Source organism: Saccopteryx bilineata, chromosome 11 (assembly GCF_036850765.1).
Source record: "Saccopteryx bilineata isolate mSacBil1 chromosome 11, mSacBil1_pri_phased_curated, whole genome shotgun sequence".
NCBI lineage: Eukaryota > Metazoa > Chordata > Mammalia > Chiroptera > Emballonuridae > Saccopteryx > Saccopteryx bilineata.
Genome location: NC_089500.1, coordinates 79646955 through 79674896, shown reverse-complemented (window position 1 = coordinate 79674896; position 27942 = coordinate 79646955). Strand labels below are relative to the sequence as shown.

The window sequence follows — 27942 nt, the reverse complement described above, 5'->3', positions numbered from 1 at the left end:
TGAAGGTGACTTTAAGGTTATCCGAAGCTGGGTGTAAGGTGAGTCGGGGGCCGCTGAGTGACAACAGCATAAGCAAGAGTCCAGCTGCAGCCTGGACCCCGCCTGCGATGTCCTGTGCGCGGTGGGCAGACCCCTCGTCCTGCTCGGCCCCTGCCTCTGGCACCGAGCACCCTACATGTGACCAGATCTGTCTCTGCTCACAGCCCCGGGGAAGAGGACTTCCTCAAAATAACCAGCTGGTGGCTCGTAGGAAGGTTCCAAAAAATATTTATTTATAAAAAATACAATGGGATTAAGTTTATGCTGAGAAATGCAGCAATAAATACAGTTGCAAACAGAGCACGTCTACACGGATACATTGGCACAAACAGGAAGGGCACAGGCACCGCCCGGACCCGCTCGCTGGCGGGCCGACTTGTACACACTCCTCGGTCGAGAGACCTCGCCCTGCACCCCCCCACCCCCCCACCCCACCCCCGTGGAGAGGGTCTTGTCAGCTCAGGTGCGAGAATGAGTACACGTTATCATCACGGATGCACACGGATCAGGACTTTATTTAAAAATTAGCAAACAATACTGTAGGAACATCGATATGTCAATTTCTAAAAAAAAAAAAAAAAATGCTGCATCTCCAATTTAGGCGGCAGACGCCCCCTTTCGCTATAAGCTCGAGTTTGAGTCTTCCCCGTAGAAACCGGCCCTAGACTGTGGGGGGCAGGGTGGGGGTGGGGGGCGAAGAGCTTCCTATTGTTTGAAAACACCGGTTTCAGTAGAAAGAGTGTAAAAACACAGATCTGTCGGAAAAGTCTTGGCTGTACGGGAGGACCCCAGTGTCACAGTTTCCCCTTCTTACTTCATATGCGGGTTACTGGCTGTGCCGGAGAGCCGGACCGTCCCAGCACGGAAAGGCAACTAGGTAGGGGGGAGGCGGAGAGGGAAAAGGAATGTACGTAAGGCAGGCCTGCTTTTTTTTTCTTTTCTTTTTTCTTTTTTTTTAAGGTATGACAAGCATAATAGTGTTTTAGGAAGACAAGATACAAATGACTCAAGGCTAGCGCGGTTCTCTCACTGGGGACACACGCCAGGCGGGCCGCGGTCCCGGGCGCGCCTCGCCGCCGGCTAGTAATCGATGCCCTGGTCGCCGTAGGGGTACTCGCGGGGGTAGTCGTCCCGGTACTCGCCCTGGTACTCGTCCGGGTACTCCGCCTGGTAGTCGCTGTCGCTGATCTCCGACCCGTTCGTCCCCGTGCCCTGGCTGCCGTTGTGGATGACGGGCTCGGTGGGGGCGGCGCAGTACTTGGGGTCGTACACCTGCCGCCCGAGCCCGTACACGCTCATGCCCTTCTGGGACGCCACTTTGTTGGTGCCCATCTGGAGGGAGATGGTCGAGTTGTCCACCGGCTGGAGAGTGAGCTTCTGGTCGTAGATGTCCCTCCTGGTGCCCGGTGCCAGCATCCCCGCCTGGAACCAAGCAAGCGCGGTTTGGAAAGGGTCAGAGCAGCAGCGGAAATCCCCACCCTGTGGGCACTGTGTAGACGGCGCGGGTGTGCCGAGCGTGAACAGTAATGCACCAACTTCCTAAAACGCCCCGCAGGGCGGACCTCTTCTACGAAGCAGCGCTCGGTGCGTCTGGAGGTGGCCACCCTGCCTTCTGTCTCTGCTTTGAGACGGCTGCGCGCCTCCAACAAGCCCCCCGTTCAGTGTTAGGTCTCTCACGGGCAAAACGGAGACAATACCACCTGCTCTGGGTTTCGGAAGGAAGCAGACATGGGATGTAAAAGCCAAGCTTCGCGCCGGCCCGCCCGGAGGTTACGCACAGGTGCCGGCTAGGACCACGCGCACAAGCCGGGCCACCAGTGTCGACGGTTCGTAAATATACTCAAGGAAGATGATGCTGAGTTGTCCTAAGGACCTGAGTTTTTCAACAAGGCTTTGGGACACGGGAGAGCCAGCCACAGAGGACTTGTCCCATAAAAGGGTGGACGACACCGAAGCTCCTGTCGGGTAAGGAAGGACGTCCTCAGACCTCAAACCTACTCTGGCCGGATAGGAGACCTCTTGCTCCCCAGGGCTCGAGGGGACCTCCGGGAGGGGCTGGTGGCTGTCACGAGCAAGGACACTTCCCTCTCATGAGGAGACAGAACACAGGTGTTCCGTCTGCTGTGCTCACATCCACACATCTAACCGGAATCTAGCTAAACAGACCATCGGATCGTGGCACCTGCCAAGTAAGTGAAGGGCTCCTTTAAAAACAAAAGCCAGAAGCAGCATTAGAATGGGCAGCTTGCTTGGCTCCGGAGCCAGAACAGGGTAAGGTTTCTCCTCTGGCGGGGCAGGAAGGCCGGCTGTTCTGACAGCCAGTGGGGGCCGTGAGCCGCACCGCCCCTGCGTGGCCGCAGAAAGGGTCCCCACACTTCCTGCTTTTGCTGTCTCTGCAGAACCTCCTTCCTGGAAGGAGCTCACTGTCCACAGACCCGAGGGGAAGGGCAGCCGCTCAGAGCCGCGTGCCCGGGAACGCGGCAGGCGGGGCTGCCCGGACGGAGGCGCCGCTCACCTGGCTGGCCCCTTTGTTGGTGCCCATCTGCAGACTAATCGTGGTCTGGTCAAAGGGCTTGTCCGTCTGCATCTTGGGGTCGTACAGGTGCCGCCGGGTCCCGTAGGCTGTCATCCCCGCCTGGCTGGCACACTTGTTGGTTCCCATCTTTTAAGTTAAAAAAAAATAATAATTACCAGACGACGTCAACACCGGTTACGACACGGACCAAACTTTGTTCTCTAACCAGACAGGTGGACAAGTCCCTTCCTGTCCGAGGCTGACGAGGCACCGAGTCTCCCCCATCCTTTCATGAAGTTCACAAAGCGCTGGTGTTAAAAATAATTTCAAACAAAGTCCCCGGTGATAAAAAGCCTCACCCTTCTCCGCACAGAGAAACAGGCACAGAGGAAGGGACGGACAGACAGGAGAAGCTGTTGCAGGCGCCGAGCTGCGTGTAACTTAAGTTCCTCTGCTACCTCGCCCCCCCCCACCCCCCACCACAGCACAGGCAACCAAACGACAGGACTACCCGCGTCTGTGATTTACAGGGACAGACGCTGTCTCGGGCAGGGCGCTGTGCTCTCTAGCCTGGGTATGTTTTGCCTAAGACCCGGCTCCCGGGCCGGCTGTGTTCTCTGAAGCACAACAAGGGCTGCTGTCTGCTTCACCAGAACCGCTCGTTTTCACGGGGACAGAACCACATCCTGCCTGGCCACCCACCCTCACGTCCCCTGGACAGAGTCCGGGAGCAATAACGAACTTCCCTCCCCAACCCCGAGGCTGACACGGCTCCCAGACCAGCCAGTCAGCTGGCCCCGCCCCGTGCTACAGGAGTGGGGAGTGTCTTGGTCTCTTTTCTCCTTAAAAAAGATGGGAGGGAAGAAAAAATTGTTTGCTGAAAAATGAAACTCCCGATCCCGGGAAACAGATTCGGAGAAAACGTCAACAGGCTGTGGTGAAAGTAGGTTTACAGTTGTATCCGCTTTCGAATACAGTAACTGATAATAAATAGTAACACAGGAATAAACCCTGTGTTACTGTGACCTTACTTTTGCCCACCTCTGCATAAGCAGAGAGGAAGGGGGTGGCTGGGATTGTGCCCCTCCCTCCCCTCCGGTTCCTTGCTGTGAGCACGTGAGTGCGTCATCCCGCCGTCACCCTGTGTGTCAGCGCACGCCTATAGATGCACACACACCGAAATGCACACGGCCCGCTCTGAACTAGAACTGTGATGAACTGACCGCAGGATTCTGTCACCTGATCTGCTTCCCTTAATCTTTTGACTCTTGTCTATCATTATCGCCAGTTATTTTTTTTTCTTTATCGAGTTATCTTAATTTAACCAGCTGAGGTCTCCACCGTCTCACCATGGACACAGAGTGTGCGCTGTGCGGAAGTCAGCCCGCCTCACACAGACTCCGTCCGCCCAGAGACGGGACGCTGTACCGAATGGGCCGGGAGGCCAGCCCGCAGCCTGTCGGGCATTCAGCCACGTGGCGTTTGTCTCACCAGGGGACCGGCGTGAAGGGAAAGGAAATACCTGAACCAGGTACTTCCCGGGAATTTAACCGGCACAGTCCGGCGGCGCTCGCTCGGCTGTTGTGCAGATCTCCTGGTGTGAACGAATTGGTGTTAAGGTTTCGCCACATGGCCCCATTTGGTCCACGATGGATGTTTATTTAGGGATTTAAAAGTTTACATTTTCTTTAAAAATAAGACAATGTAAGTAGAGGGGAAAAACTATTTCCTGTAGAAACAACTGTGAGGTCAGAGGGCAGGTCGGAGGTCTTTTCTAAACCGTCATCTCATGGGCTTTAAAGGAACACACACATATATGTGTGTGTATGTGTGTGTGTGTGTGTATATATGTATATGTGTGTGTGTGTATATATATATATACATACATACACACACCACATGTCCACCCCAACGCCTACGTTACGGTCTCTCTGTCCCTTGCTGATGACTCATGACATCTGAAGAACAGGTAGGCGACACCACGCCACTTACCTGCAGGCCGATGACGCTCTGGCCAGCTTTTAACTTTCCTTCATCGAAACGCCGAGTCTGTTTCTCTGCGTACTTCACCCCGATGTCGATGGTGGTGTGGAAGCCTTTTGTCTTCGCCTGGATGGAAACACGGGCGCACACTAAGGGAACAGAGACTCTGACGGGAGGGTCCCGCCAACAGAGCACACAGCCAAAGAAGGGTGCGGCCCCCGGGATGGAGGCTGCACGGGGTCCGACCCACACGGGGGCGCAACGCCTGTAAGGCTATTATCCACTGTGACACCGTGACCTCTGAAACGGGAACATTCTCATCACGTCGTCCTGTGCGCGGCCGCTGGTGCCAGCCGCCTGTCCCTAAGGAAGGGACGGCGGGTCATCACCCACACGGTGGACCCCGGTCGTACGTACCAGGCCGGCCAGGGCCACCAGCGTCGTCTGGACCTGGGTCATGTTTCCGTTCTCAAAAAGGTCGTTGGCTTCGAAGATGTCGTGCGGCTTCATGCCGTAGGCCTGGATGGCTTTGATGAAGTTGCCGATATTCTCCAGCTGTCGTGAGAAAGAGTCAGACGTCACTCCTGGGACTAAACAGTGACATTCAATAGTGGCTAAGAATTCTAGGTCCTCGCGGCTCCTGACAAGACGCTAGGCAGAAAGCCACTCGGCGAGGATGCCTGACCGCAGGTACGGAGCCCAGCGCTCTCCGCAGGGGGCCAGAGCACGCGGCAGTGGGTCACACTGGGGGGTCTTCTCGGCACTTTTAAACCCTAAACATTTCTTAGTTCCTCAAAGGCAAGAGCTTCCTCCCCTACAGGCTTCTACGAATTTGGTGTCAGAGTTATCCAGGGCTGACGCTTTCTTTGTCAAAAAGTCCATAATACATTGGTCATTTCTTATGTATTAGTTATAATTATATACATCTGTGGTTGCGACGTGCTTATTCATTCTCTTATATCTTAAAACACGCACGAAGACGGAACAACACATTTTACTGAATCAGGCGCGTCCGCAAACGCAGGCTGTGCTCCGTACGGGATTCTCCAGCCGCCTGCTGGTTCGTTACTGCTCCGTTCCTTGCTTTTCCCCCTCATTTATCCTAATGGTTGAGGTCGCCTTTCTCTGTGTAAACTTGTCAAATCTCCTCTGAGAAGAGACAGACTAAGCATAGGACAGCGTCTCGGCGGAACGGCTAATAAATCACAGAACTGAGTCTCTTTGTGGAAGCATTAAAAAATAACACGGTTTAAAGAAATAATAAGCCCATGGGGCACAGGCTTCTGCTAAAACGTCTATTTGGAAAGGGCGGCAAGGAAGTTTCTGCTGCGGGAAGAGCAGCGAATTGCACCAGGAGCTGGAGGGGCGGGGCGGGGGCGGTTACCTGGGGCCAGTTTAACGAGGACTCGTTGACCTTCTTCACAGAGCCGGGCTGCAGCTTGTTTATGAGTCTGAAAAGGAAAGCATGGGGCTTACTCGCCGGTCCCACGGAGACGGGGGTCGGGACGCGAGACGGTGGTGCCGCCCACATCCACCCCGGTCAAGGGTGCGTGGAAGACATCAGCGGGAGGTCCGCTTGGCCCCCGGACCTGGTGGGAGGGCAGTCCTCCCCCTCGGAGCAGGGCCACCCAGCCGGACTCACTCGCAGGGGCGTGGAGAACCTCAGCGGGAGGTCCGCTCGCCCCCGGCCCCGGACCTGGTGGGAGGGCAGTCCTCCCCCTCGGAGTAGGGCCGCCCAGCTGGACTCACCCGCAGGGCACGTGGAGAACCTCAGCGGGAGGTCCGCTCGGCCCCGCCCCCACCCCCGGACCCGGACCCAGTGTGCGGACAGTCCTCCCCCTCCGCGCAGGGCCGCCCGGCCCGGACTCACTCACAGGGCGCGTGGAGAACCTCAGCGGGAGGTCCGCTCGGCCCCGCCCCCGCCCCCGGACCCGGTGGGCGGGCAGTCCTCCCCCTCGGAGCAGGGCCGCCTGGGCCGGACTCACTCGCAGGGGCGTGGAGAACCTCAGCGGGAGGTCCGCTCGCCCCCGGCCCCGCCCCCGGACCCGGACCCAGTGTGCGGACAGTCCTCCCCCTCCGCGCAGGGCCGCCCGGCCCGGACTCACTCGCAGGGGCGTGGAGAACCTCAGCGGGAGGTCCGCTCACCCCCACCCCCACCCCCGCCCCCGCCCCCGGACCCGGTGGGCGGGCAGTCCTCCCCCTCAGAGCAGGGCCGCCCGGGCCGGACTCACTCGCACAGGATGATGCCGTCCTTCAGGCCCAGCTGGAAGTTGGTGCCGATGCTCATGCCCGTCACCTCCTCGATCCAGTTCCGCAGGTCCTCCTCCGCCTGGTGGTCGTACTTGGATGCGATCTGCAATGCACGCGGGGGGGGGGGGGGTGAGCACAGCCCCATGTCCTCGACAATCCCCGGCCGGCTCGCTCTGCTCTAACAACCCAGGAAGGCCACCGCCATGACGCCTGGCAAGCCACACGCGGCGGAGCTCACCGGCCTGCCTGACGCACCACGGAGGCGTCAGTGACCAGCCAGGGTGACTTTGGGGAACTCGGGTGTACGGAATTTGAGCAGCACGTGGAGAGAAGCTGGGACCAAGTTGGATAAGAGACACACAGAGACCCACTGGACGACGCGCAGGAAGTGACCAGGGTTGGCAGCATGTGACAACATGGCACCGGCCACATGAATGTCAAAGAGTTAAGTCACTGATTGCCGTGTTCCAAACGAGAGGGTGACAGGGTCCTGATGCAGAACTGTTTCGTACTATGGCATCGGTCCCACGGTTTTTGTTACCAAGACAGCTCTGCTGTTTCCGTGCCTTCTACACACACACACACACGCACGCACGCACACACACGCGCGCGCACACACACACTCTCGCTCCCACCCGATTACTGGACAACTCCATTACATCGTCCGTATCCTGTTACACTCCTCACAGGGGGCACCCTGGACCCCTAGCACCTAGCACACTGCACCTGTCACTCTAACACGGAATAAAACTCAACCAACACTTGTAAACCCTTTCCTTACAGAACTCTACTACACACGCCAGCACAACCACAGGCTTTGGGAGCTCTCTTCATAATAAGACCATAAACCTCAATTAAAAAAAATACAGGAAATATTGTCAAAAATCCACACATTCCAGTTCTGAAGCGACTCCCTGTCCCAGGATCCTGAGAGAGGCTGGCCCGCCAGTCACGAAGGTGAGCGCGGCCGGGACGCAGGGCAGACTGTCCGCTGCCCTCTCGTGAGCGCAGGTGGACAGCACAGGCACGTGGGCACGGACGGGAAGGACGTAGGATGTCTGCTGCCACACGACACGGTTGTTGTCGAAAGGAGCGAAATGGGAAGATCCCACTTTTGTCATGGGGAGGCCCCCTCCCCCTCCCCCGACCACAGCACGGCCACCTCAGCGCCGCGGGCAACCGGTCTCACGGACGGTCACCGAGGGAGACAACAGTCCTGGGCCCCGGGCGTTCTCCGCCCGAGTCAGAGACACGGCTCGGCCCCTTTGACAGAATGACGGGCGATACATTCTCGCGGGACATTAACTGTCACCAGGAAGACAAACCGGAAACTCCACGAGCTTACGTTTTCCTGTGAGGACAACCAACACCACAATGTTCCAGACCCAACTTCGGCCTGGGGGTTCGCTTGTGAGAGACATTTGGGGCACAGCGTACAGTGGGAGCCTCATGTGGGCTCCCCCGCCCGTCTGGGTTCCGTGGGCACTGGGGCAGCGGTTCCGGAAGGTTCTGCCACAGCACACGGCAGCCTCCCAGGGGCAGAAAGGCAGCGTCACCGTCTGTCTACCTCCCCTGGAGTCTCAGGTAGTGCGTCTCCCGCACGCCAGACCTGTCTCCTCAGAGTGGCACCTTTAGAGGTGGGAGAAGCCATAAGCTGGTAGAAAACAATTCAACACGTGACTGCTTCCACACTGGAGTCTTTGTGCAAGTGGCCAGAAGAACTGTCTCTGTATAAATTCGGGGGGAGAAGGAGGTCAGAGAAAGAGGCAGAGTTCTTGAGAGGCTAGGACCCCAGCAGGAGAAAGCCCTTTCAACTATGAGACGCATTTCAATCGAAGGGCAGCACTGAAAGGCGCGGACGGGGGTCCTGCCTGGCCCCCCCACCCCGGCCGAGCCGGACTCCACCAGCTTGTGATGGGCCACTGGTGAACTGGCCTCACTTCTGACCCACTTCTCATCCACACAACCGGAAAGCCGAGTTCACCGCCTCTCTTCCCACTCGGAGCTGTGTGGACCATGTGGGTCCGTCAGCGACGTTGGAAGGCTTTGGGGTGTTTTATGGGGGTAGTGGTGGTAGTTCTTAGCCAAGTGAGGCCAATTATTATTCAACCCCAAAATAGAAAAGCACACACAAGAGGCTTTGTTCAAAATGGGAAAGGTGCAACGCCGTGCCCCAAACCACAAAGGGATTCCAGGGCCCACTCGGCTGGCCCTCCGAGGAACGCAGGGAGGAAATGTCCCCTCTCTCCTGACCGCTCTCATCCGAGGACCGATGAGAGCAACAGACCGGAGTCCGGAGGACCCGGGGACCTGGGTTCAAACCAGACCCCACCACCCACAAGGTCCAGGGCGGGGCCCTGGACAGCTGACTTGGAGATGGCCCACGATGTGGGGCAGGTGCAGGACGGACGCACAAGCACACGGCCCGAGCGGTAAGCTAAACGTGAAGACGCGGCAGCATCCACGTCCCCCCGTGACCACTGTGCTGGACTCCGGGCTTGCACACCCCAATACCACTCATGTTTTTTCACGTGAGTGAGCTTTCTGCCGTCACATCAGAGCTAAGTAGAAGTCAAGATTTAGGAATGTGAACTTAAAAATGTTTAAAATGAAAAAAAAAACAAACAAAGAAACAAAAAGAAACACGTCTTATGAAACTGTCCAGGAAAAAGTCTGTTTCAAATGGTGTCCTGGCTCCCGGCCCGCGGCAGTCCGCTCCGCAGGACCGGGAATCTCACCGTTTCCTCTAGAAGCAGACGGAACCCGTCCCCGAGCAGATGCGGTGGTGATGTCCTACTGCAGAGCTTCCCTGTGAAGTGTTTGATGTCCACACCCTTTATAACCCAGAGACTGAGCGCCGTAACATGTAAACAGCAAGCTTTGGCAAATCAAGTTCATCCACTGTTTTCCATCTAAAAAGCTTCGACTCCTGAACACCAGGCGGAAAGGGCTGATGCCTTTCGCCCTCGCGATGGGAAGGCTGGGTTTAAGTGATATATAGGGATGCCGCTCTGATCTGTTTAAAAATCACTCTCCCAAGCTGTTGACAAACATCCTTTCTCTACTCGGGATTCACTGGACGTGACCCTCCCTGCACCATTCAGAGTCCCTGCTGGTCCTTCTCGGTCCCCAGCGCCCCTTCCTCACATGCCCCTGAGTCCCGACACCCGGTTCCCGAAACGGGGGGCTCCCCACCCCCTCCCGCACGGGACACCTGAAATGCGCGGGCGGGGGTCCTGCCTGGCCCCCCACCCCGGCCGAGCCGGACTCCACCAGCTTGTGACGGGCCACTGGTGAACTGGCCTCACTTCTGACCCACTTCCCGTCCACACATCCAGAAAGCCGAGTTCACCGCCTCTCTTCCCACTCGGAGCCCTGTGGACCATGTGGGTCCGTCAGCGACGATGGCCATGAAATTCTCTCCGTTTATTTCCAATGGAGAGAGGCGCGTGATGTTGGAAGGCTTTGGGGTGTTTTATGGGGGTAGTGGTGGTAGTTCTTAGCCAAGTGAGGCCAATTATTATTCAACCCCAAAATAGAAAAGCACACACAAGAGGCTTTGTTCAAAACGAGAAAGGTGCAATGCCGTGCCCCAAACCACAAAGGGATTCCAGGGCCCACTCAGCGGGCCCTCCGAGGAACGCGGGGAGGAGATGTCCCCTCTCTCGTGCCCCTGGCCAAATCCAGTCAAAAGGCAGAGAACCTGCCAAGTGCGACAACATCCGTCCGTCAAGACAGAAAAGGACGGGAACTGGGGGACCCCGCTCTAGGTGGGGTATAAAACAGAAAGCAGCAAATGAACAACAAATGCATAGACACAGGTGGCCGTTCGAGGGTTACCAGCGGGAAGGGCGTGGGGGGAGGATGGAGAGGGTGAAGGGCGTCAAATATATGTAGTGACGGGAAGGGGACCAGACCTTGGGTGGTGGGCGCGCAATGCAACATACACGCTGTAGAACTGGACCCCTGACACTTAGTGTATGTGCTGACCAATGTCACCCCAGGAAATTGAGTTAATAAAAAATAAACAGACCCAGAAAGAAGCCGCTGGGGCATGGGGCCGGGCTGCTGGCCCGCTCTGGGGCTCAGGTCCAGATGGCTCGGCCCCCTCCCCACCCCCCACCCCACCCCCACCCCCACCCCCACCCCCACCCCCACCCCGCCCGGCTCCTCCAGGGCAGCTCCGACACCGGTCTGGACTCACCCTCCTCCCTCCAGGATCTCTCAACCAACACTTGTTTAAAAACCAACACAGTGCGTGGTAGCGAAGTCAGCGGAGCCTGCTTTCTTTGGGGGGGGGGGCTGATCTGAGTCCCCAAGGGGTGAGACAGCAGCCTCAGATGCCCCAGAACGTGCGACCCTCCCCAGCGAAGTCTCCTCCTTTGTATTAAACCCCGTAGGGGTGAGACACTTGGGAGACTCATTCTCAGAGACTCTGGGACGTGTGAGGAAAGCGAGGTTGACAGACACAGAAGGTAAAACAGGTGGGTCCCCCACGCGCCCTCACCCCCTCCAGCTGAGCTGCTGCCTGTCACAGCCATCGGGTCAGAACCAGAGCCCCTGCCAAGCACAGCCCGGGCCCAAGTTCCTAACAGGAAAGGGGGCCGCAGGTCAGGAGGGAAACCCCACTTCCACAGACGTCCCCAGCCCACGCAAGTGACCCAAGTGGGGCCCTGCACCATGTCCCCGCCCTGAGAGCGGGGTGTCGGGACTCAGGGGCATGTGAGGAAGGGGCGCTGGGGACCGAGAAGGACCAGCAGGGACTCTGAATGGTGCAGGGAGGGTCACGTCCAGTGAATCCCGAGTAGAGAAAGGATGTTTGTCAACAGCTTGGGAGAGTGATTTTTAAACAGATCAGAGCGGCATCCTTATATATCACTTAAACCCAGCCTTCCCATCGCGAGGGCGAAAGGCATCAGCCCTTTCCGCCTGGTGTTCAGGAGACAAGGCGGGGTAAGACATGTGCCCCCGAGATGCACGAGGTGGGGTGCGGACCACAGCAGGAGGCAGAGAGACGGGGACTCGGGAAACACGTCAGGGATGAGTCGGACGCTCCTCCCCTGCTCTGGTCACCACCCACTGTCGCGCACACGGCAACAGCTCGCCCATCTCACCCACCTCGGACCCCCCACCAGCACACGCACGCACGCGTTTTCACGGCGGGGAGACAACAGACTCGTCACGTGCTCTGAAGTCCAACATCAGGAACTTCTTCTAAAACCGTGTCCCCGACCCCAGTGGGACCCGAGTCACTTGACCCTGACCCCATTTCTTGCGGGCAGGGCCACCACTGTGCGAGGCCGCTGGGGCCAGCACCTGCCACGCCATGGAATGAGCGCGCTCCGTGTGGGTCAGCGCCGGTCCAGGGGTTCGAGGCCTTTGGTCCACGGAACTCACAGTAGCCTGTTTGGTGCATTGCCCGCGACTGAAAGAAGTCCCGCTGCGGACAGGGCAGGCGCGAGTCTCAGCGGCGGCCCCACCCCGCCCCGTCCCGCCCCTGGTGGCCCGTCTACCCCCCCTACCCCGCCCCTGGCCGCCCTGTCTGCCCCCCCCCACCCCGCCCCGCCCCTGGCCGCCCTGCCTGCCCCCCACCACCACCCCGCCCCGCCCCTGGCAGCCCCTGTCTGCCCCCGCCCCGCCCCTGGCCGCCCCTGTCTGCCCCCCCCACTCCCCCCACCCCGCCCCTGGCGGCCCCTGTCTGCCCCCCCCACCCCACCCCCGCCCCGCCCCTGGCGGCCCCTGTCTGCCCCCCCACCCCCCCCACCCCGCCCCTGGCGGCCCCTGTCTGCCCCCCCCACCCCACCCCCGCCCCGCCCCTGGCGGCCCCTGTCTGCCCCCCCCCCCCCCCCCACCCCGCCCCTGGCGGCCCCTGTCTGCCCCCCCCACCCCACCCCCGCCCCGCCCCTGGCAGCCCCTGTCTGCCCCCGCCCCACCCCTGGCCGCCCTGTCTGCCCCCCACCCCCCACCCCGCCCCGCCCCTGGCGGCCCCTGTCTGCCCCCCCCACCCCCCCACCCCGCCCCTGGCGGCCCCTGTCTGCCCCCCCCACCCCCCCACCCCGCCCCTGGCGGCCCCTGTCTGCCCCCCCCACCCCACCCCCGCCCCGCCCCTGGCGGCCCCTGTCTGCCCCCCACCCCGCCACGCCCCGCCCCTGGTGGCCCCGCCCCGCCCCCCCTCCGCTCTCCAGGTAGAATGCCCTGAGCCCACCCAGGTTCACATCTTTCCCAGACGACTGCTGATGAAGAGGATGAAGGAGCGACTTTTTGAAAAGCAGGTCTGTCTGTACCTGACGGGGGAAAGGGAGAGTTGGTGGCTTTCTCTTCGGGACAGTGATGTCAGGGGAGACGTGGGCCTTCCTCGGGGTTCGTGTCCAGCAGGGGCCTCGCCCTGGCTGGGACTTGCTAGAGGCCAACGGGAAATGACGTCTGAGGGGACGCAAGCAGAATCTGACCCCCACCCCCTGCAAACACGCCTTCTGGGACAGTGGCTACCTAAACTGGTTATTTTAAGAAAACAAAAGACCAAAGAGACCTTTGACCTCCCCTAACAGCCTGAAAGAGTTTAGACACAGGACTTGCTCCAGGAAGGGGGTGTCACCACAGACGACTCCAGTTTAATACGAACGAGGAGTGATGGACAGGGAGGCCCCCAGCAAGGGCCGTCTGGTCCCGGTCCTCTGTGTCCCGTGGTCACAGACGGCCCAGCAAACATCCACGACTGAACACTTGCTCTGCGGTCTCCAGGTGAACTGCCCTCCTCCCCCTGTGAAGCCCCGAAACCCCGCCATACACACCCCACCTTCTCCTCAGCTCCCGAGGGCAGATAAGCCCCCAGGGCCCAATGCACATCCTCGGGGCCCCCATCCTGAGGGCACCCCTGCAGGCACAGCTGTAACAAATGTGGCCATTTTCTCCTGTGAATCTGATGATTGGCCCGGGCAGAACTTAGAAAGTGGGGGGCAGGGGAGAAGGTTATTCTCTGACCCCCTACCCTACATGACTTCAAAACCACGGGAAATCGCTCCTGCCTCGAACAAGCAGGAACATCGCCCACGAGCACCTCAGAACCGGGTCCTCTGCTCGGTGGCGGCGGCCCCCTCCTCGGGTCAGGGGGGCCGCAGGACATCTCCCCCTGGGGACAGGTCCGGTCACAGGAACACAGAGCCCTCGAGCTCCGTGTGCGAGCACTGAGGAACGGACGAGATGGTGCAGCCCCTGAGTTCATGCCAGAGCAGGGAAGCCGGGGGCCCCACGAGAGACGGGAGACACGCACGTGACGCTGATTTTGTCCTCGTCTCCACAGTGACCTTCAGACGACACCGTTTAGGACGCACACAGTTCAAGGGAGAGTTGAAAGGTTCAAACTTAAATGAGGAGGGGACAAGCACACAGCCTGGATTCCCTGAAGAATCGACTAACAAAAAGCCGCACATTTTAACAGCGCGCCGTGGGAGACCCCTTGGCAAACGGCAGTAATGGAACTTAGAGACGAACCCCCTTCTCCCTCCCCCCCCAGTCCAGGGCATCTGCTGCAGGCAGAAGGGCCTGTAGTCATGCAAGGGTGGGCCCCTGGGGGTCGGGGCAGCCACCACCAGGAGCCAGCACAGGTGTGCAAGGCTTACCTAAGCACACCTGCCCGTGTCTGTCTGTCTTCAGGGCAGGACTGGCTGTACTAGTCATTGGGCACAACAGGCACAGCAAGTGGGGACTCAATAATTCTTCACACAGTGGCCGTGTCACCCGACTAGGAAAATGCCAGGTCTCCCAGGTTACGGGGGAGGCATCTGCATTTGAATGCCGCTGGCTTTCACAGGACGGCATCTCCTTCATCTGCTGATCTCGTAATCTTAGTAATCTTAGATGGATCACGGGCGCGGATTTGTTTCCCCTCCTGATAAAAGCCCCTTATGTCCCCGGCACTCCTGAAGTCTGGTGGAGTAACCCTAGAAGCAGGCCGGTCAGGAGGGCTGACCACACCCGCGGTGCCCACGGCTTCAAGCGGGAGCGCCCGCAGATCCGCGCCCGGAGGCTGGAATGATCGCCCGTTCACCTCGCGCGGGTGGCCAAGGACCCGAGGACCGGGACACGAGTGGGCGCATGTATGGCACATGTCAGAAGTCAAACCGGGACACTTAAAAGAGAAACTCCGGATTCTGAGAGATCCTCGCTCGATCAACTGTTCGAGATAATAGGCCCCAAGTCCTATGAGCTCACGAGAAAGCGTACTTAATTAAGCAAGCTCAGAAAAAGCTCATGCCACCCTGCTCTGCACAGGGGGCGCGATTCTTGACAGTAAACACTGCTGCTCATCTCTGTTGTTTGAGAGCAACAGCCTTGGGAGGTGGCCAAGGAGAGTATGACTTCATAGAACAGGTGCGCGAGGAACAGGTGTGAGAGCAGGTGTGTGAGGAGCAGGTGCCCGAGGAGGAGGTGCGCGAGGAGGGGGTGCGGGAGGAGGAGGTGCACCAGGAGCAGGGGCGCGAGGGGGAGGGGCGCGAGGGGGGAGGGGCGCGAGGGGGAGGTGCGGGAGGAGGAGTGCGGGAGAGGAGCAGGTGCGAGAGGAGCAGGTCCAGGCATCCCCAAACTACGGCTGCTGGCCGCATGTAGCCACCTGAGGCCATTTGTCCGGCCCCTTGCAGCACTTCCAGAAGGAGCACCTCTTTCATTGGTGGTCAGTGAGAGGAGCACTGTATGTGGCGGCCCTCCAACGGTCTGAGGGACAGTGAACTGGACCCCTGTGTAAAAAGTTTGGGGACCCCTGCTACGCAATGGTGCTCGCCCCTAACTTCACAGACAGGAAGGCAGGGCTCCCACGTAAGGCTTAGTGAGAACCCTCCTTTCGCAGGGACGGGCCTCGTCCGCCTGCGCTGGGGTCACCTGGAACAGAACAGAGTGAGTGAGTGCTTTGCCGTCCAACACAGGAGCTGGCTCTATAGGGCTCAGAGGGACCTGGGGGCAGAGTGGGCCCCGTACCATCTCACTGTGTCAGTGAGGCCGGGCATGAGGGCAGCGCCCGCCCGTTTATCCTGGAACAAAGTGGTGGAAATTCTCAGGAGACGGACGAACGGCAGGCAGGGATGGGAGGCCGGCGAGCATGCCACTGAAGCATGGAGTGGGGGGAGGCCACCCATGGACAGCTGGCCGGACACTTTGGAAGGAGGCTGCTGGGTCTTGAGTGCATGTCACTGCCAAGATGTTGTGGAAAGGGGGTCTCGCCTGACGTCCCGGGTTAAGTCAATGAAAGCAGAGCTGTCTCACACCTCCGTCTCTGCAGCTGTGCTGGGCTTTGCTGCTCTCCAGATGTTCAAGCACCCCCCATACACACCCGGCCCCCACACACACACCCGGGCTGGATGCGGCAAGGGGCCCCTTAAGGTAACCCCGAGAGGGGCCGTGGATAGTGCTGAGATGTGCTCTTGTCTTTTTCCACAATCACAAGGGACACAGTGAGTTTTCTGTAGCTTTGGAACAAGTCCTCACTCCTCATCCACTATTTAGCACGTTCACCCAACAGGACACGTCTCGGAGTCCACTGTGACCCGAGGGAGGAAGGAAGTCCACCTCCACTGGCCTCAGGATAAATTGTGACCCACCTCTGGCACATCTGTCTACTCCCAGACCACTGACTGTCCAAGTGCTCCCAGCTGCCCAGCCCGACATGAACTCCACAGGACACTCTTCCTCTGAGCTACTGATGGACAGGATGGGGCAGGATGGGATAAGACGGGAGGGGACGGGGACAGGACGGGACAGGGTGGGGACGGGGATGAGGACGGGGACGGGACGGGGACGGGAAAGGACGGGACGGGGACGGGAAAGGACGGGACGGGGACGGGAAAGGACGGGGACGGGAAAGGACAGGGACGGGGACGGGGATGGGGATGGACGGGACGGGACGGGAAAGGACGGGGACAGGACGGGGACGGGAAAGGACAGGAAAGGACGGGGATGGGGATGGACGGGACGGGGACGGGAAAGGACAGGAAAGGACGGGACGGGGACGGGACGGGACGGGAAAGGACGGGACGGGGACGGGACGGGGACGGGAAAGGACGGGAAAGGACGGGGACGGGACGGGGACGGGAAAGGACGGGAAAGGACGGGGACGGGACGGGACGGGGACGGGAAAGGACGGGACGGGGACGGGACGGGGACGGGAAAGGACAGGAAAGGACGGGGACGGGGACGGGAAAGGACGGGGACGGACGGGACGGGGACGGGAAAGGACAGGAAAGGACGGGACGGGACGGGGACGGGAAAGGACAGGAAAGGACGGGACGGGGACGGGGACGGGGACGGGACGGGGACGGGAAAGGACAGGAAAGGACGGGGACGGGGACGGGAAAGGATGGGACGGGGACGGGAAAGGATGGGACGGGACGGGGACGGGGACGGGAAAGGACGGGACGGGGACGGACGGGACGGGGACGGGAAAGGACAGGAAAGGACGGGGACGGGGACGGGAAAGGACGGGACGGGGACGGGAAAGGATGGGACGGGACGGGGACGGGGATGGGACAGGGTCGGGGACGGGATGGGGACGGGACGGGGACGGGAAGGGAAAGGAAAGGACGGGACGGGGACGGGAAAGGATGGGACGGGACGGGGACGGGACGGGGACGGGAAGGGAAAGGAAAGGACGGGACGGGGACAGGAAAGGACGGGACGGGACGGGGACGGGAAAGGACAGGAAAGGACGGGACGGGGACAGGAAAGGACGGGACGGGACGGGGACGGGAAAGGACAGGAAAGGACGGGACGGGGACGGGAAAGGATGGGACGGGACGGGGATGGGACAGGGTCGGGGACAGGGACGGGGTCGGGGACGGGGATGGGACAGGGTCGGGGACGGGATGGGGACGGGACGGGGACGGGAAGGGAAAGGACGGGGCAGGACAGGATGGAGCAGGAAGGAGTCCCAGGAGAAACGGGGTCCCCATTTCAGTCAGCTTTCAGCCAACCTGGAGCGCCTCTGGGTCCCAGCTCTGGCTTCGGATTGTCAGGCCCTGTCCGCTCACGATGGAGGCACCTGCCACCTCAGAGGGGGCGCTTCCCACATCCGGCGAAGCGCAGAGTTGAAGCACCCAGACGCAGGACAGGTACTGGCGGGGGCGCACGGGGTCTCACTGTGGAGGCCACACTGCCGCCCCCTCTCCCCAGGGCGATCAGAGGATGGGAGATTTCCATGGAAGGGAGGCTGCCCCTTCCCCTTCCTCATGAAATACCGAGAAACGGGACCCTTGCTCTGTGAGACCTCTACGAGATAAGAAGGCTTCTGGTTCACCGGGCGTTCATGGGGCGTGTGAGGCGGAGGTGAAGTCAGGACTCGGCTTCAGACACCGCAAGCCAACGTGTCCTCCACGAGGGCCGCCAACGACACGTGTGTGTAGAGCACGCCCAAGCTTCTCCCACACGGAGACGGAGGACACAGCCCGTCACAGACTGACATCCGTCCTTAAATCATAATGCCGTCAGTCTGCGCCCGGCCCCGTCCCCCTCCTGCCGGCCAGCGGGAGCCTTGGAGGGCCACGTGCACCTGCCACGCCACGCCACGCCACTCACACGGGCGCCACGATCCCCCGACTGGACGGCAACCTGGTGCAGACCGGGAGGGAGGAGGCGCCCGACACAAGGGTCTCCTGGCGATGAGGTTGTGAGGGCGGGCGACGGACCCCACGCGGCTCCCCTTCCAGAACAGGGCCAGGGCCCAGGGCGCAGGGCTGGACGCACCGCACCAGCCGCGGAGGGGCCTCAGCTGACCCTCCCACACCAGGCTGCCCAGCTCCTCCTGTCCCTGCCGCCCACGGCCTCGGACACCAGCAGCACCGTGGGAAGGACAAGCAGGCGCCTGAGCCCCGGCCCCCTCCTCGTCTCCTGCCCGCTCGTCTTTGGGAGCCTCCTCCCTCTGCGGTCTCGCCCCCCCCACCCCCCATGAGCACCTTCCCCTCCCTGGATCTGGCCCCTGGGTGGGCAGAGACACCCCGTCCTGTCTACACAACAGCATCTTTGGCCGAACCGGCTGCCAGCCTCAGACACTGTCCTGTCTCTCTCTGACTTCGTGACAGATCTCTCCATTTCCTCTTTCCTTCTGCCCTGCCCCCAAATGTGCTCTCCAGGAGGTGACCTCGCCAAAGTCACCAGTGACCCCACGGCTACCTACCGGAGGCAGTGGGCTGCCCTGTCCCCCGGGTTGCCCTGTACAGGCTCGTTCAGAGAGGCCAGCCTGGAGCCTCCCTCCCTGGCCAGCCCTCCGCTCTTCCCCTGGAACGACGCCCCTCCCCCGAGTGCTGGCCTCAAGCTGGACGGCTGGGGAGCACGGAGCCCCGGAGAGGGAGCACGCGTCGGGATTCCACCCCCCACACGCCGTTCCCACCCCTGACGTCAGACACACCCAGCGGGCTGCTGCGAGGGATCGATGACTCAACTGATGTCAAGTCTTAGGATCTCAAAGAATGTCACCCCCTGTCCTGTCCATGCGCTGCCGGCCACTCCTGTCCAAACACTAGAAAGATTTCCTCCTTCAAACTCAATGTCAGAAAAACCAGTCACGTGACGTTCTTTCTTTCGCAGCCGTTCTGGTACGAGATCATTTTTACGGTTTCTACGGTTTCTGCGCTTTCTGCTGGAGAGACGATGTCTGGTCATCTGGGAAAGAGATGCCCTCATCCCCGTTCCTTAGTCCCATCTCACGGCCACCTCCCGCAGGTGGGGGTGGCTGATGGGGGAGGGGTCACCGAGGTCGCTGAGTCAAGACTTGAAAAAGAACTAAAGCAAGAGATCTGAACGCTGACAAGGCCACTGTGATACACTTCCGTTTTGTTTCAACATCCTGAGCTCTCTTTTCCTCTCTGTACCATCGAAGGGAATATAAACTCTTATTTATTTATTTATTTATTTGTGACAGAGAGAGAGAGAGACAGAGAGAGGAACAGTTAGGGACAGACAGGAAGGGAGAGAGATGAGAAGCATCAATTCTTTGTTGTGGCACCTTAGTTATTCATTGATTGCTTTCTCTTATGTGCCTTGACGGGGGGGGGGGACTACAGCAGACAGAGTGACCCCTTGCTCAAGCTGGCAACCTCGGGGTCTCGAACCCGGGTCCTCCGCATCCCAGTCCGATGCTCTATCCACTGCGCCGCAGCCTGGTCAGGCTAAGCTCATTTTTTTAAGACAGCAGTTTGGTCAGACCTGTAACACGTGTAAGTATTAGGCCAGAAGTTGCACACTGCTGCACACCAGTACTTTGTAAGGAAACACCATCGGGGGGAAAGTAATGGAGGAGTAACGGAAACCCACCAACAGGCTGTAACTGTTTCCACCAGGGTCAAGCGATATTCAAAGTTGTACCAGTGCTCGGGGGGTGGGGGGGGGAGATGAGGGTTATCCGAGACTCAGTCCTTCACCCTTATATTTTGGTGCTGTTGGCCTTCTTCATAATAAATGTGTCACTCACAAAATAAGGATAAAATAGAGGTTCCCTTTGGCAAGAAACCCAAGGTGGACACACTGTCCTCACGCAGAGCTAGATGGCTTGTCCAAAGGGCTGGGCAGGGATTCGGGCCCCGGTGTGAGTGCCCCTCAGGCCCAGAGAGGGACCCTGTCCGTACCACACCATCCGTGGCACCGGGTGGGCCCTCAGCCTGGACAGCGAGTCCAGCTACAAGCAGGGAGGGGTTAGAACAGAGCGGAGTGGTGGCTTAGACACGGCGTCACTTCAAGTCCTCCCGACTCACAGAGAAGCGGAGTGCGTCCAGCAGCCGTGGCAGCTGCCCTGTATCGGCCTGCGCTGGAGATGAGCCGCGGGGTCCCCGAGCCCGTGGACTCAGCCTCCCCACGGCCTGCGGCCTCAGAGGGCATCGCCAGGTTGGTTCACAAGTTCACGGTAAGACGTGTGGCAGGGATGACTCAGATCAGAAACACTTCAAAGTCCTCCACTGGCCTCTAAAAAGCAGTCCTTCTGTCACGCACGCTTTAGAAGATGCTGGAAGTCGGGCTGCTGGGAGGGGGTGTCACGTGAGGCAGAGCTCTCCCCCAGGAGAAAGAGGATGTCTCAGAACCAAGCCCAGGAGGAGGAAGACCCGAAACAGAGGCCTAGCGGGCAAAGCACAGCCCTTGAGTGACCGGGGTGGGGTGGGGTGGGGGGACACCAGGTCTCTGAACACAGACGAGGGCCAGGCAGAGACAGACAGACACCCAGTCCTCAGCAGACGGCAGGCCGTCCAGGGCAGGATCTGACCCCTGTGGCCTCTCAGGACCCAAGGCCCAGGGCCCAGTTTCCCGGGCACGGTCTCCACGCCCGACTGGAAGCGTGATCGCTGCTGCTATTTCTGCATTCAAAGCAGAATCACATGTTTGAATTACGAGACTCGGCACACATGGGATTGATTATCTTCCCTACTTCCTTCCACGTAAAACAAAAGGGGGGAGGGCCAACCGCAGCCACAGGCTCACTCCGTCCGTCCGTCCCTCTCTCCGTCTGCGGAGCCCTCTGCTGTGGCGAGCAGGCCTGGGGCTGGCTGAGGTGGGGGGGGGGGGTAGGCTGGCAGGCAAATACGTGAGAAGGGGCAGGCCGGCCCAGTCTGGCCCCCCAGAAGCGAGGTCCCCTGGCCACACGCTGGGGAAGACAGGACAACGGCCATCACACCTATGTCGGCTGTGACTCAGCCGGAAGAGTCCTCAAAGGGCCTCCGGTCTCCCCACATTCACCCTCCGGGTCCTGGCCTTCTGGCCCCTGACAGGCCCCCTCACACCCTGGAGGGCCTGGGCCCGAGGCAGGAGCTGCAGAAGCCCCCCCACCGCAGGGGAACACTGGGCCCTAGTCGTGTCTACCCGTGACCCGCTTCCTGCAGGTCTGGGTGGAGCCCCCGGGGACCAGATGGTGGTGTTATCAGTCCCCTGTGGAGAAATACCAGCCCTTCTGACACCGAAAAATGAAAGATGTATCTTGTTTAACAGAACTCGATCTCTTAAGAAGAAAAAGCCAAAGGCCGTCTGTGACACCCAGAAAGAAAGGCTTCTCTCTCTAACCCCACCCAGAAGCCCTGCCCTGAGGGCAGGGTGGACAGAGGGAGAACAGGGCGAGTGACCCTAGGATTTCAATGACGAAAGCATCACAGGCTGCCTGCCGGGGCAGGAGCCGTGGACGGGGCCCTGGGGACAGGTCACAGCCTGACACAGGAGAGACAGGGAGGCACTGCTTGGACATCACGGTCCCCTCAGCCAGGAGCCTCCTTCAGATCCAAACAAACGCCCAAGCCCTCCGGATTATCTTCACATCTAGAAGATCAAAGCAGCCCAGAGGCCAGGATTGGACCCTGCGGGCAGCAGAGAGCTGGCCAGAGCGCTGACGCTTATGTAACGCGGGCTGGCGGCTGGTGTCCCCACACCCACTTTGCAGGTGACACACATGGGTGACTCGCCCAGAGCCAGAGCCGAGGTTCCGACCCGGACAGTGTCCATGCTCCACGTTCTCGCTGACCGCCTCGGGGAGGCCGGCCACACAGCTCCGGGTTCCCAAGGACGCCCCTTGGTCGTGTTCTGACAGAACGTGCAAGATTGGTTTGTATTTTTGTGATGATCACCCCAAAACCATCTATGCTCCGGGCCCATGGACAACTCTGATCGACCCTGGACTTCAAGAATCCTTAGCAAAACCCTGAGCACAGTTAGATACGAGTAACAGGTCAGGGCCCCCGACGGTGGTCATCCACGGTAAAGAGAGAACCAGTGTCCGTGGTCTGTCTGCTGCCAGAATCCAGTGCCCAGAATGGAAGGGAACTTACCCCCTGATTCTAAGGACAAGCCCCTCCCACCACCCAGTCACACCAGAGGGAGATAAAGCAGCCCTCACTTCCGGAGAGCAGGGGGACAGCTGGCCGACACCTGGACCATCCAACGGTGACGATGCTTTCTTTACATCACAGAAGGTTTTAATCGTGGCTCCCGGCACACTCACTAACCCTCAGGATCCCGCCTGCCAGGGGAAAGGTGACATCTCGGGCTGATGACAGTACAAGCAAGGGCTGCATCGTCATCGCCCCCACTGCTGAGACCTACGAGGACGAAGTGAGGCCGGCCAGCTGGTGACACGCCGCCCACAAAGCCAAGAGTGTACGGCTACAGGTCACGGGCCGTCACCAACGCCCCTGAGCAGACGCACCTGCCGGGAGAGGCGGCACGGGACTCCGCTCACCTCGGCCAAGTGCGCCTGCTTCACCAGGTCGGACAAGAGTGGCTGTTCCTGCTCCTCCCTCGCCCGGGAGCCTCAGAACACACCTCAGGAATGAAGAAGGAACGGCCTTCGTGACGAGTTTTCAATGTCATAGCACATAATAATAATGATAATAATAATAATGGCAATAAAAACCCTAAGGCTGAAGGAAGAGAAACTGTAAAGACCACACGTCCTCCGCAAACATCACACACGAGGGAGGGTTCCTCTGCACGGACCCTCCCAAGCAGGGTGCGTTCCTGTGCGGTTTCTAAATAGTTTCTAAAGACAGGAAAATCGATTCCTGGTGGACCAAGCTCATCATGCCCACAAATCCTTACTGAACATCGACCGTGTATCAAGTGCTCATCTAAAACACAGGTCCTGCTGGGCCTCACGGAATACGAGAGACAGCCTTACGGCTGGTGTCAAGAGACGGACAGTAAAAGAGTTTTGAGTTGAAAACCTATTCTGAACTGTAAAGTGGGGGTGGGGGGAGCCCCAGTTAAAGCCATCCATACTGTGACCACAATTCTGGGCCTCTGGCACAACACAAGTCAAGACACCTGCCTGACCAGGAGGTGGCGCAGTGGATAAAGCGTCGGACTGGGATGTGGAGGACCCAGGTTCGAGACCCCCAAGGTCACCAGTTTGAGCGCAGGCTCATCTGGCTTGAGCAAAAAAAAAAAAAAAAAAAAGCTCGCCAGCTTGGACCCAAGGTCGCTGGCTCAAGCAAGGGGGTTACTCGGTCTGCTGAAGGACCGCAGTCAAGGCACATATGAGAAAGCAACCAATGAACAACTAAGGTGTCTCAACGAAAAACTGATGATTGATGCTTCTCATCTCTCTCCGTTCCTGTCTGTCTGTCCCTATCTATCCCCCCCTCTCTCTCTGTCCCTGTAAAAAAACAAAACAAAAAAAAAACACCTTCTGACTGATTTCTAGCAGAGTCCCAGGGTGGCTGACGGGGGGAGGGGGCACCTTTGCAGCCACTGCTTTGTGCAAGCAGCCTCACGGGACACTGGGGATGACGGTTACAGGGGTGCTGACCTTCCCCTTCAGTGACTTACAATTTTAGTAATTAATGAGTCTTCCCAAAATGAGATTTAGCTGTTGAGGGCTTGCACTCTGTGACCGGGGAGACGTGAGCTGTGAGCTCCAAGCTGCAGTCACACACTCCCTGGGACCAGAAGGCTGTCGGGCTGTGTGTTCTGATGCCACACCTATTCATATTTCCACTAGGCTCCTCCCAGAACACAGACAGGGGCAGTGTCCTCCCCCCACCGACGGCCCCCAAGCCCCCAGAGCTGTTAGAGAGCGCCCTGCAGCATTTGCTGGGACCTCTGGGACTCCCGGGGCTGTGACATCCTGGTCACAGCCACAGGACAGGAAAGGCTGCGCTTCCTTCAGGCTGTCAGGGTTTTCTCCCGGCTTCCGAGGCACACAGGTGTTCCCCTTTCGTTCCTGTCCCAGATGCAGTCAAGCCTGGATAGTCCACCCTGGACCTCACTAACTCAGGAGCGCTCCCACCATGCCCAGAGCCGCCCACGCCGGCTGGTCCACTGCCCCCCCGTCCCACTCTGGACCACCTCGGTAGGGTGCAAGTTAGCGATCCTTTTGTTGTTATTAAAGAGATGCTGTTCCTATGCCAGGCTGAAGGAGTCCACCTTTTAGGCTGTGTTCAAACATCTTCCTGCCCATTTACGAAAGGAACAAAGTAACTTTGGTATTTCTACCGGGTAGCATCACCTGGGGAAACAAGTATCTTAAAGCTGACAGATTGTTTTCCCCCTGATATTTTACTAATGACAAGTACCTAAGGCTTCCTGAGTGGATGAACGGCTTTCACAGGCCGAGTATAAAAAGACCGAAGGCTTATTTAATAGAACTGGAGTGTTTGAAGAGTCAATGGCTTACGCAGCTGAGAAATATCAATGCCAGCGCTAATTTTCTATTACTGAGGACCGATAATAAGCTACAACACGGTCATTGAGTATCAACTACCGGATTGTCTCAGCCACGCAGAGTTTGGGGCTGTTAACTACCATCTCTCCCGATTTACTGACTGGGAAACGAGAACAGAGACAGCGAACAAGCTGCCCCACATCACACAGGGCAGAGGCGGCCGAGAGGGGCCTGGCACCCATGTCCGCTCCACTGGGAGGTCCGTCCCACACTGCCTCCCCGGGGGCTTAGACTTTTCCCGCTCTGTTCAATGAGGTTTTAAGGGGGGGGAGGAGAGGGAGAACCTTACACATAAGTGACTTATCGTTACACAATACACACACAAAAAAAGTGGGGAGAGCAGGAAAGGTGTCCAAACCAGGCAAAGTCCAGGTCCTGGTTCCCTGTGCCCTCTGTTGAAATGCTAGATCTCACACAAAGGCCCAGCAAACAAGGACGCAGCATTCACAAACCCAGAACAGACTGAGACAGAGTTGCATGAGTCACTGCGATGTCAAGGAACAACAGGTGGACAGCAAAAAATGCAGGGTGGGGGCAGGGAGGGGGCTGGGGGCATCCATGGTGAGCTGTAGCTGCATCTCCCGGAGACTGCGCTCAACGGAGACGTCGTTCTGAACGAGTTCATATTCTTAGACTATTTCCACTTTCTTCTGTAATCGTGAGCAAATCACACACCCTGTTCTGGGATTTGGCGTCCTGGTCTGTGGATGATGCTGCTGGGTTGTGTTCAGATTAAATGACCTTCTAGAAAGGATACTCTATAGTCAAGGGCCATAAATGAAAGGGTTGTTAAAAGAGGCCTCGGGTGCTTAAAGGGATAGACCTGAAGTCAGAAATAACTTCCCAAAGTTTCTGAACACTCAGGTTTTTACCAATAATGACAGGGGTCTGGTCTAAGCCTCACTCAGTCTATCTAGCCTTTCCTTCAACCAAACAGTTAAGTAGGAAGAGAAGTTAACTTGTATCAGTCAACAGAAAGAAATGAAAGTGGAGAGGAACATCCAAGAAGAGCCACCCCCTTGAAGGAGGGCCAAAGTGATGTGTTCCCTTTACAACGCAAAGAGTTCAGAGTGGCCTGCCACCAGCCAAGAACCACAAAGTGACTGGGCACAAGCCAGGCCGCCGTGTCCCCTGCCCGCCGCTCTGACAGGGTTCCCAAGGCGCCCTGTTTGAACCCGGGGAAGAACCAAACGGGGAGTTTTCCAAGGCTGTCAGTGGGAGAGGTTTCTGATCAGTCATACACAAGCCACTCACTTTTCTGTTCTTAACAAAACAAAAAAAAGCTCAGCAAACTGTTTTCTAATAAGGGCAACAACACACACGAAAAAGTATTGGAGCTTAAACATTTGCGTCTTAGAGACGAAAATGAACTCCTTGCTTCGAAAGGCTGTTCAGGATCTGCGGAACAGCTGAATTCTACCTAACTGTGATGCGTGGGCTCGTCCCGGGCCACAGCCCTCCCTCGGGGTTCCCAGGGTCGCTCCTTGCTCCGTGGGGCGCGCTGCGCACCGCGGACCCCACGCTGGGGCGCCAGGGCTCGGATACTCGAGGTGCAGCGGCCACCCCGACGCGCTGCGGCTCCCGGGAGGCGACGGGGGCATTGAGCACAGCGGCGCTCCTTTGTGGGGCTTTGGCCAGAACAGCAGAACCGAGACAATGAGCGTTCTGTGCGCAGTCCCGCGCCCATTGGTTGGTCTCTCCTCCAAACCCCTGATGTCATGGACTTGGAATGCGGGGAGGGAGGAAGGAAGGAGAGGATTTGGGGAGGGGGACGCCTCTCATCTCTTTCCCAGACCTAAAGTCCCAGGACTAACCCCACGCATTCTTGTACCGGCCGAGTGGCAAAAGTGAGCGCGCCCGAAGAAGGGTCGCCGCGAACAGCAACCCGCTGGGCAAGTCAGTCCTGAACAAAAGCAACCCACGAAGACACCCTGATACCGTTACAGCCTCATGTACACAAACTTCTCAGTTTTCATTAAAAAAAAAAAAAAATCCCAAAAAACAAAAAACTCAAGTCTCCGCAGAAAGCACCCCAAAGCGGCGCGCTCGGGCTTTGTCACCGTTTCCGGCAGAAGCAGCAGCAAGTCGCCCGAAGTCACCGACATTCGGGAAACTGAAGGTTCCGGTTTCTCCGGGGATGCAGGGTCGGGGGGACGGACGCTCGGCGGTTTCCTTCCCCGGGAACAATGGGGGCCCCGGCTGGCCACGTACCACCTAACTTCGCTCGCAGCCACACTCGGCCCGGGTGTGGGGAGCGAGAGGGCGTGGGGCGCCCGGGGCGCACGGTGGGAGCTGCTCTTGGGTCCCCGTCTGCGCGGACCGGCCCCACCTAAGGGCGAACGGCCGCACAGGAGTGCCCCCTGCCCGGAGGGGCGCGTCCCGCAGCCACGGCCGGCCCCCGGGGCCTCAGGCTCGCGCGGCTGGATTCCAGCAGCCCGGACCCCGCCCGCTGCTCCTCCGGCCCGCGGCGCGGGAACAAAGCCAGGAGGGCGCCGGGGACGGGATGGGGACGCGGCGCCAACCCGCCGCCCGACGTCTCCGCTCCGCGAAGCCCGCGTGCGGGGCAGCCGCCGGACCCCGCAGACCCCACCCGGACCCGGCGCACCTTGTTCTTGACCTCGGCCGAGAGCCCGTAGGAGGGGCCCTTGTTGAAGTGGGTCATGGTGGTCGGCGGCGCGGAGAGGCTGCGCTCGGCTCGGGGTCTCGCAGTCGGCTTGGCGCTCCTGGCCCTGGAGTGGCCGCAGCGCAGACGCTCGGAGCTCGCTCCCCTGGACGGCTCGGTCCGACTGGGTCCCGCAGAGCCCCCGGTCCGCTCCGGAGTCCCGCACGCACTGCCTCCGCCTCCGCCCGCGGCCTGGAGGGATTGGCCGGCCCGCCCGACCAATGGAGGGCCGCCTGCTCCCGCCTCGCCGGCGGGGGGCGGTGTGCTCCCTCCCCGCGGGCCCGGCCCCCGCCCGCGCTCACGCCACCGCGGCCGCGGCCG

General features: G+C 59.4%; 1 protein-coding gene across 1 annotated transcript; it reads right to left on the bottom strand.

Moving 5' to 3' along the window:
- Positions 1-251: 251 nt before the first annotated feature.
- On the bottom strand, positions 252-27879 carry CNN3 (calponin 3). Its single transcript, XM_066246825.1, has 7 exons — positions 27565-27879; positions 6769-6890; positions 5922-5988; positions 4955-5092; positions 4547-4663; positions 2555-2701; positions 252-1461 (listed from the first exon to the last, which is right to left on the bottom strand). Exons 1-7 carry the CDS (start codon positions 27619-27621, stop codon positions 1120-1122), a joined length of 990 nt encoding a protein of 329 aa, XP_066102922.1. The 5' UTR covers positions 27622-27879; the 3' UTR covers positions 252-1119.
- Between the last annotated feature and the right edge of the window lie 63 nt (positions 27880-27942).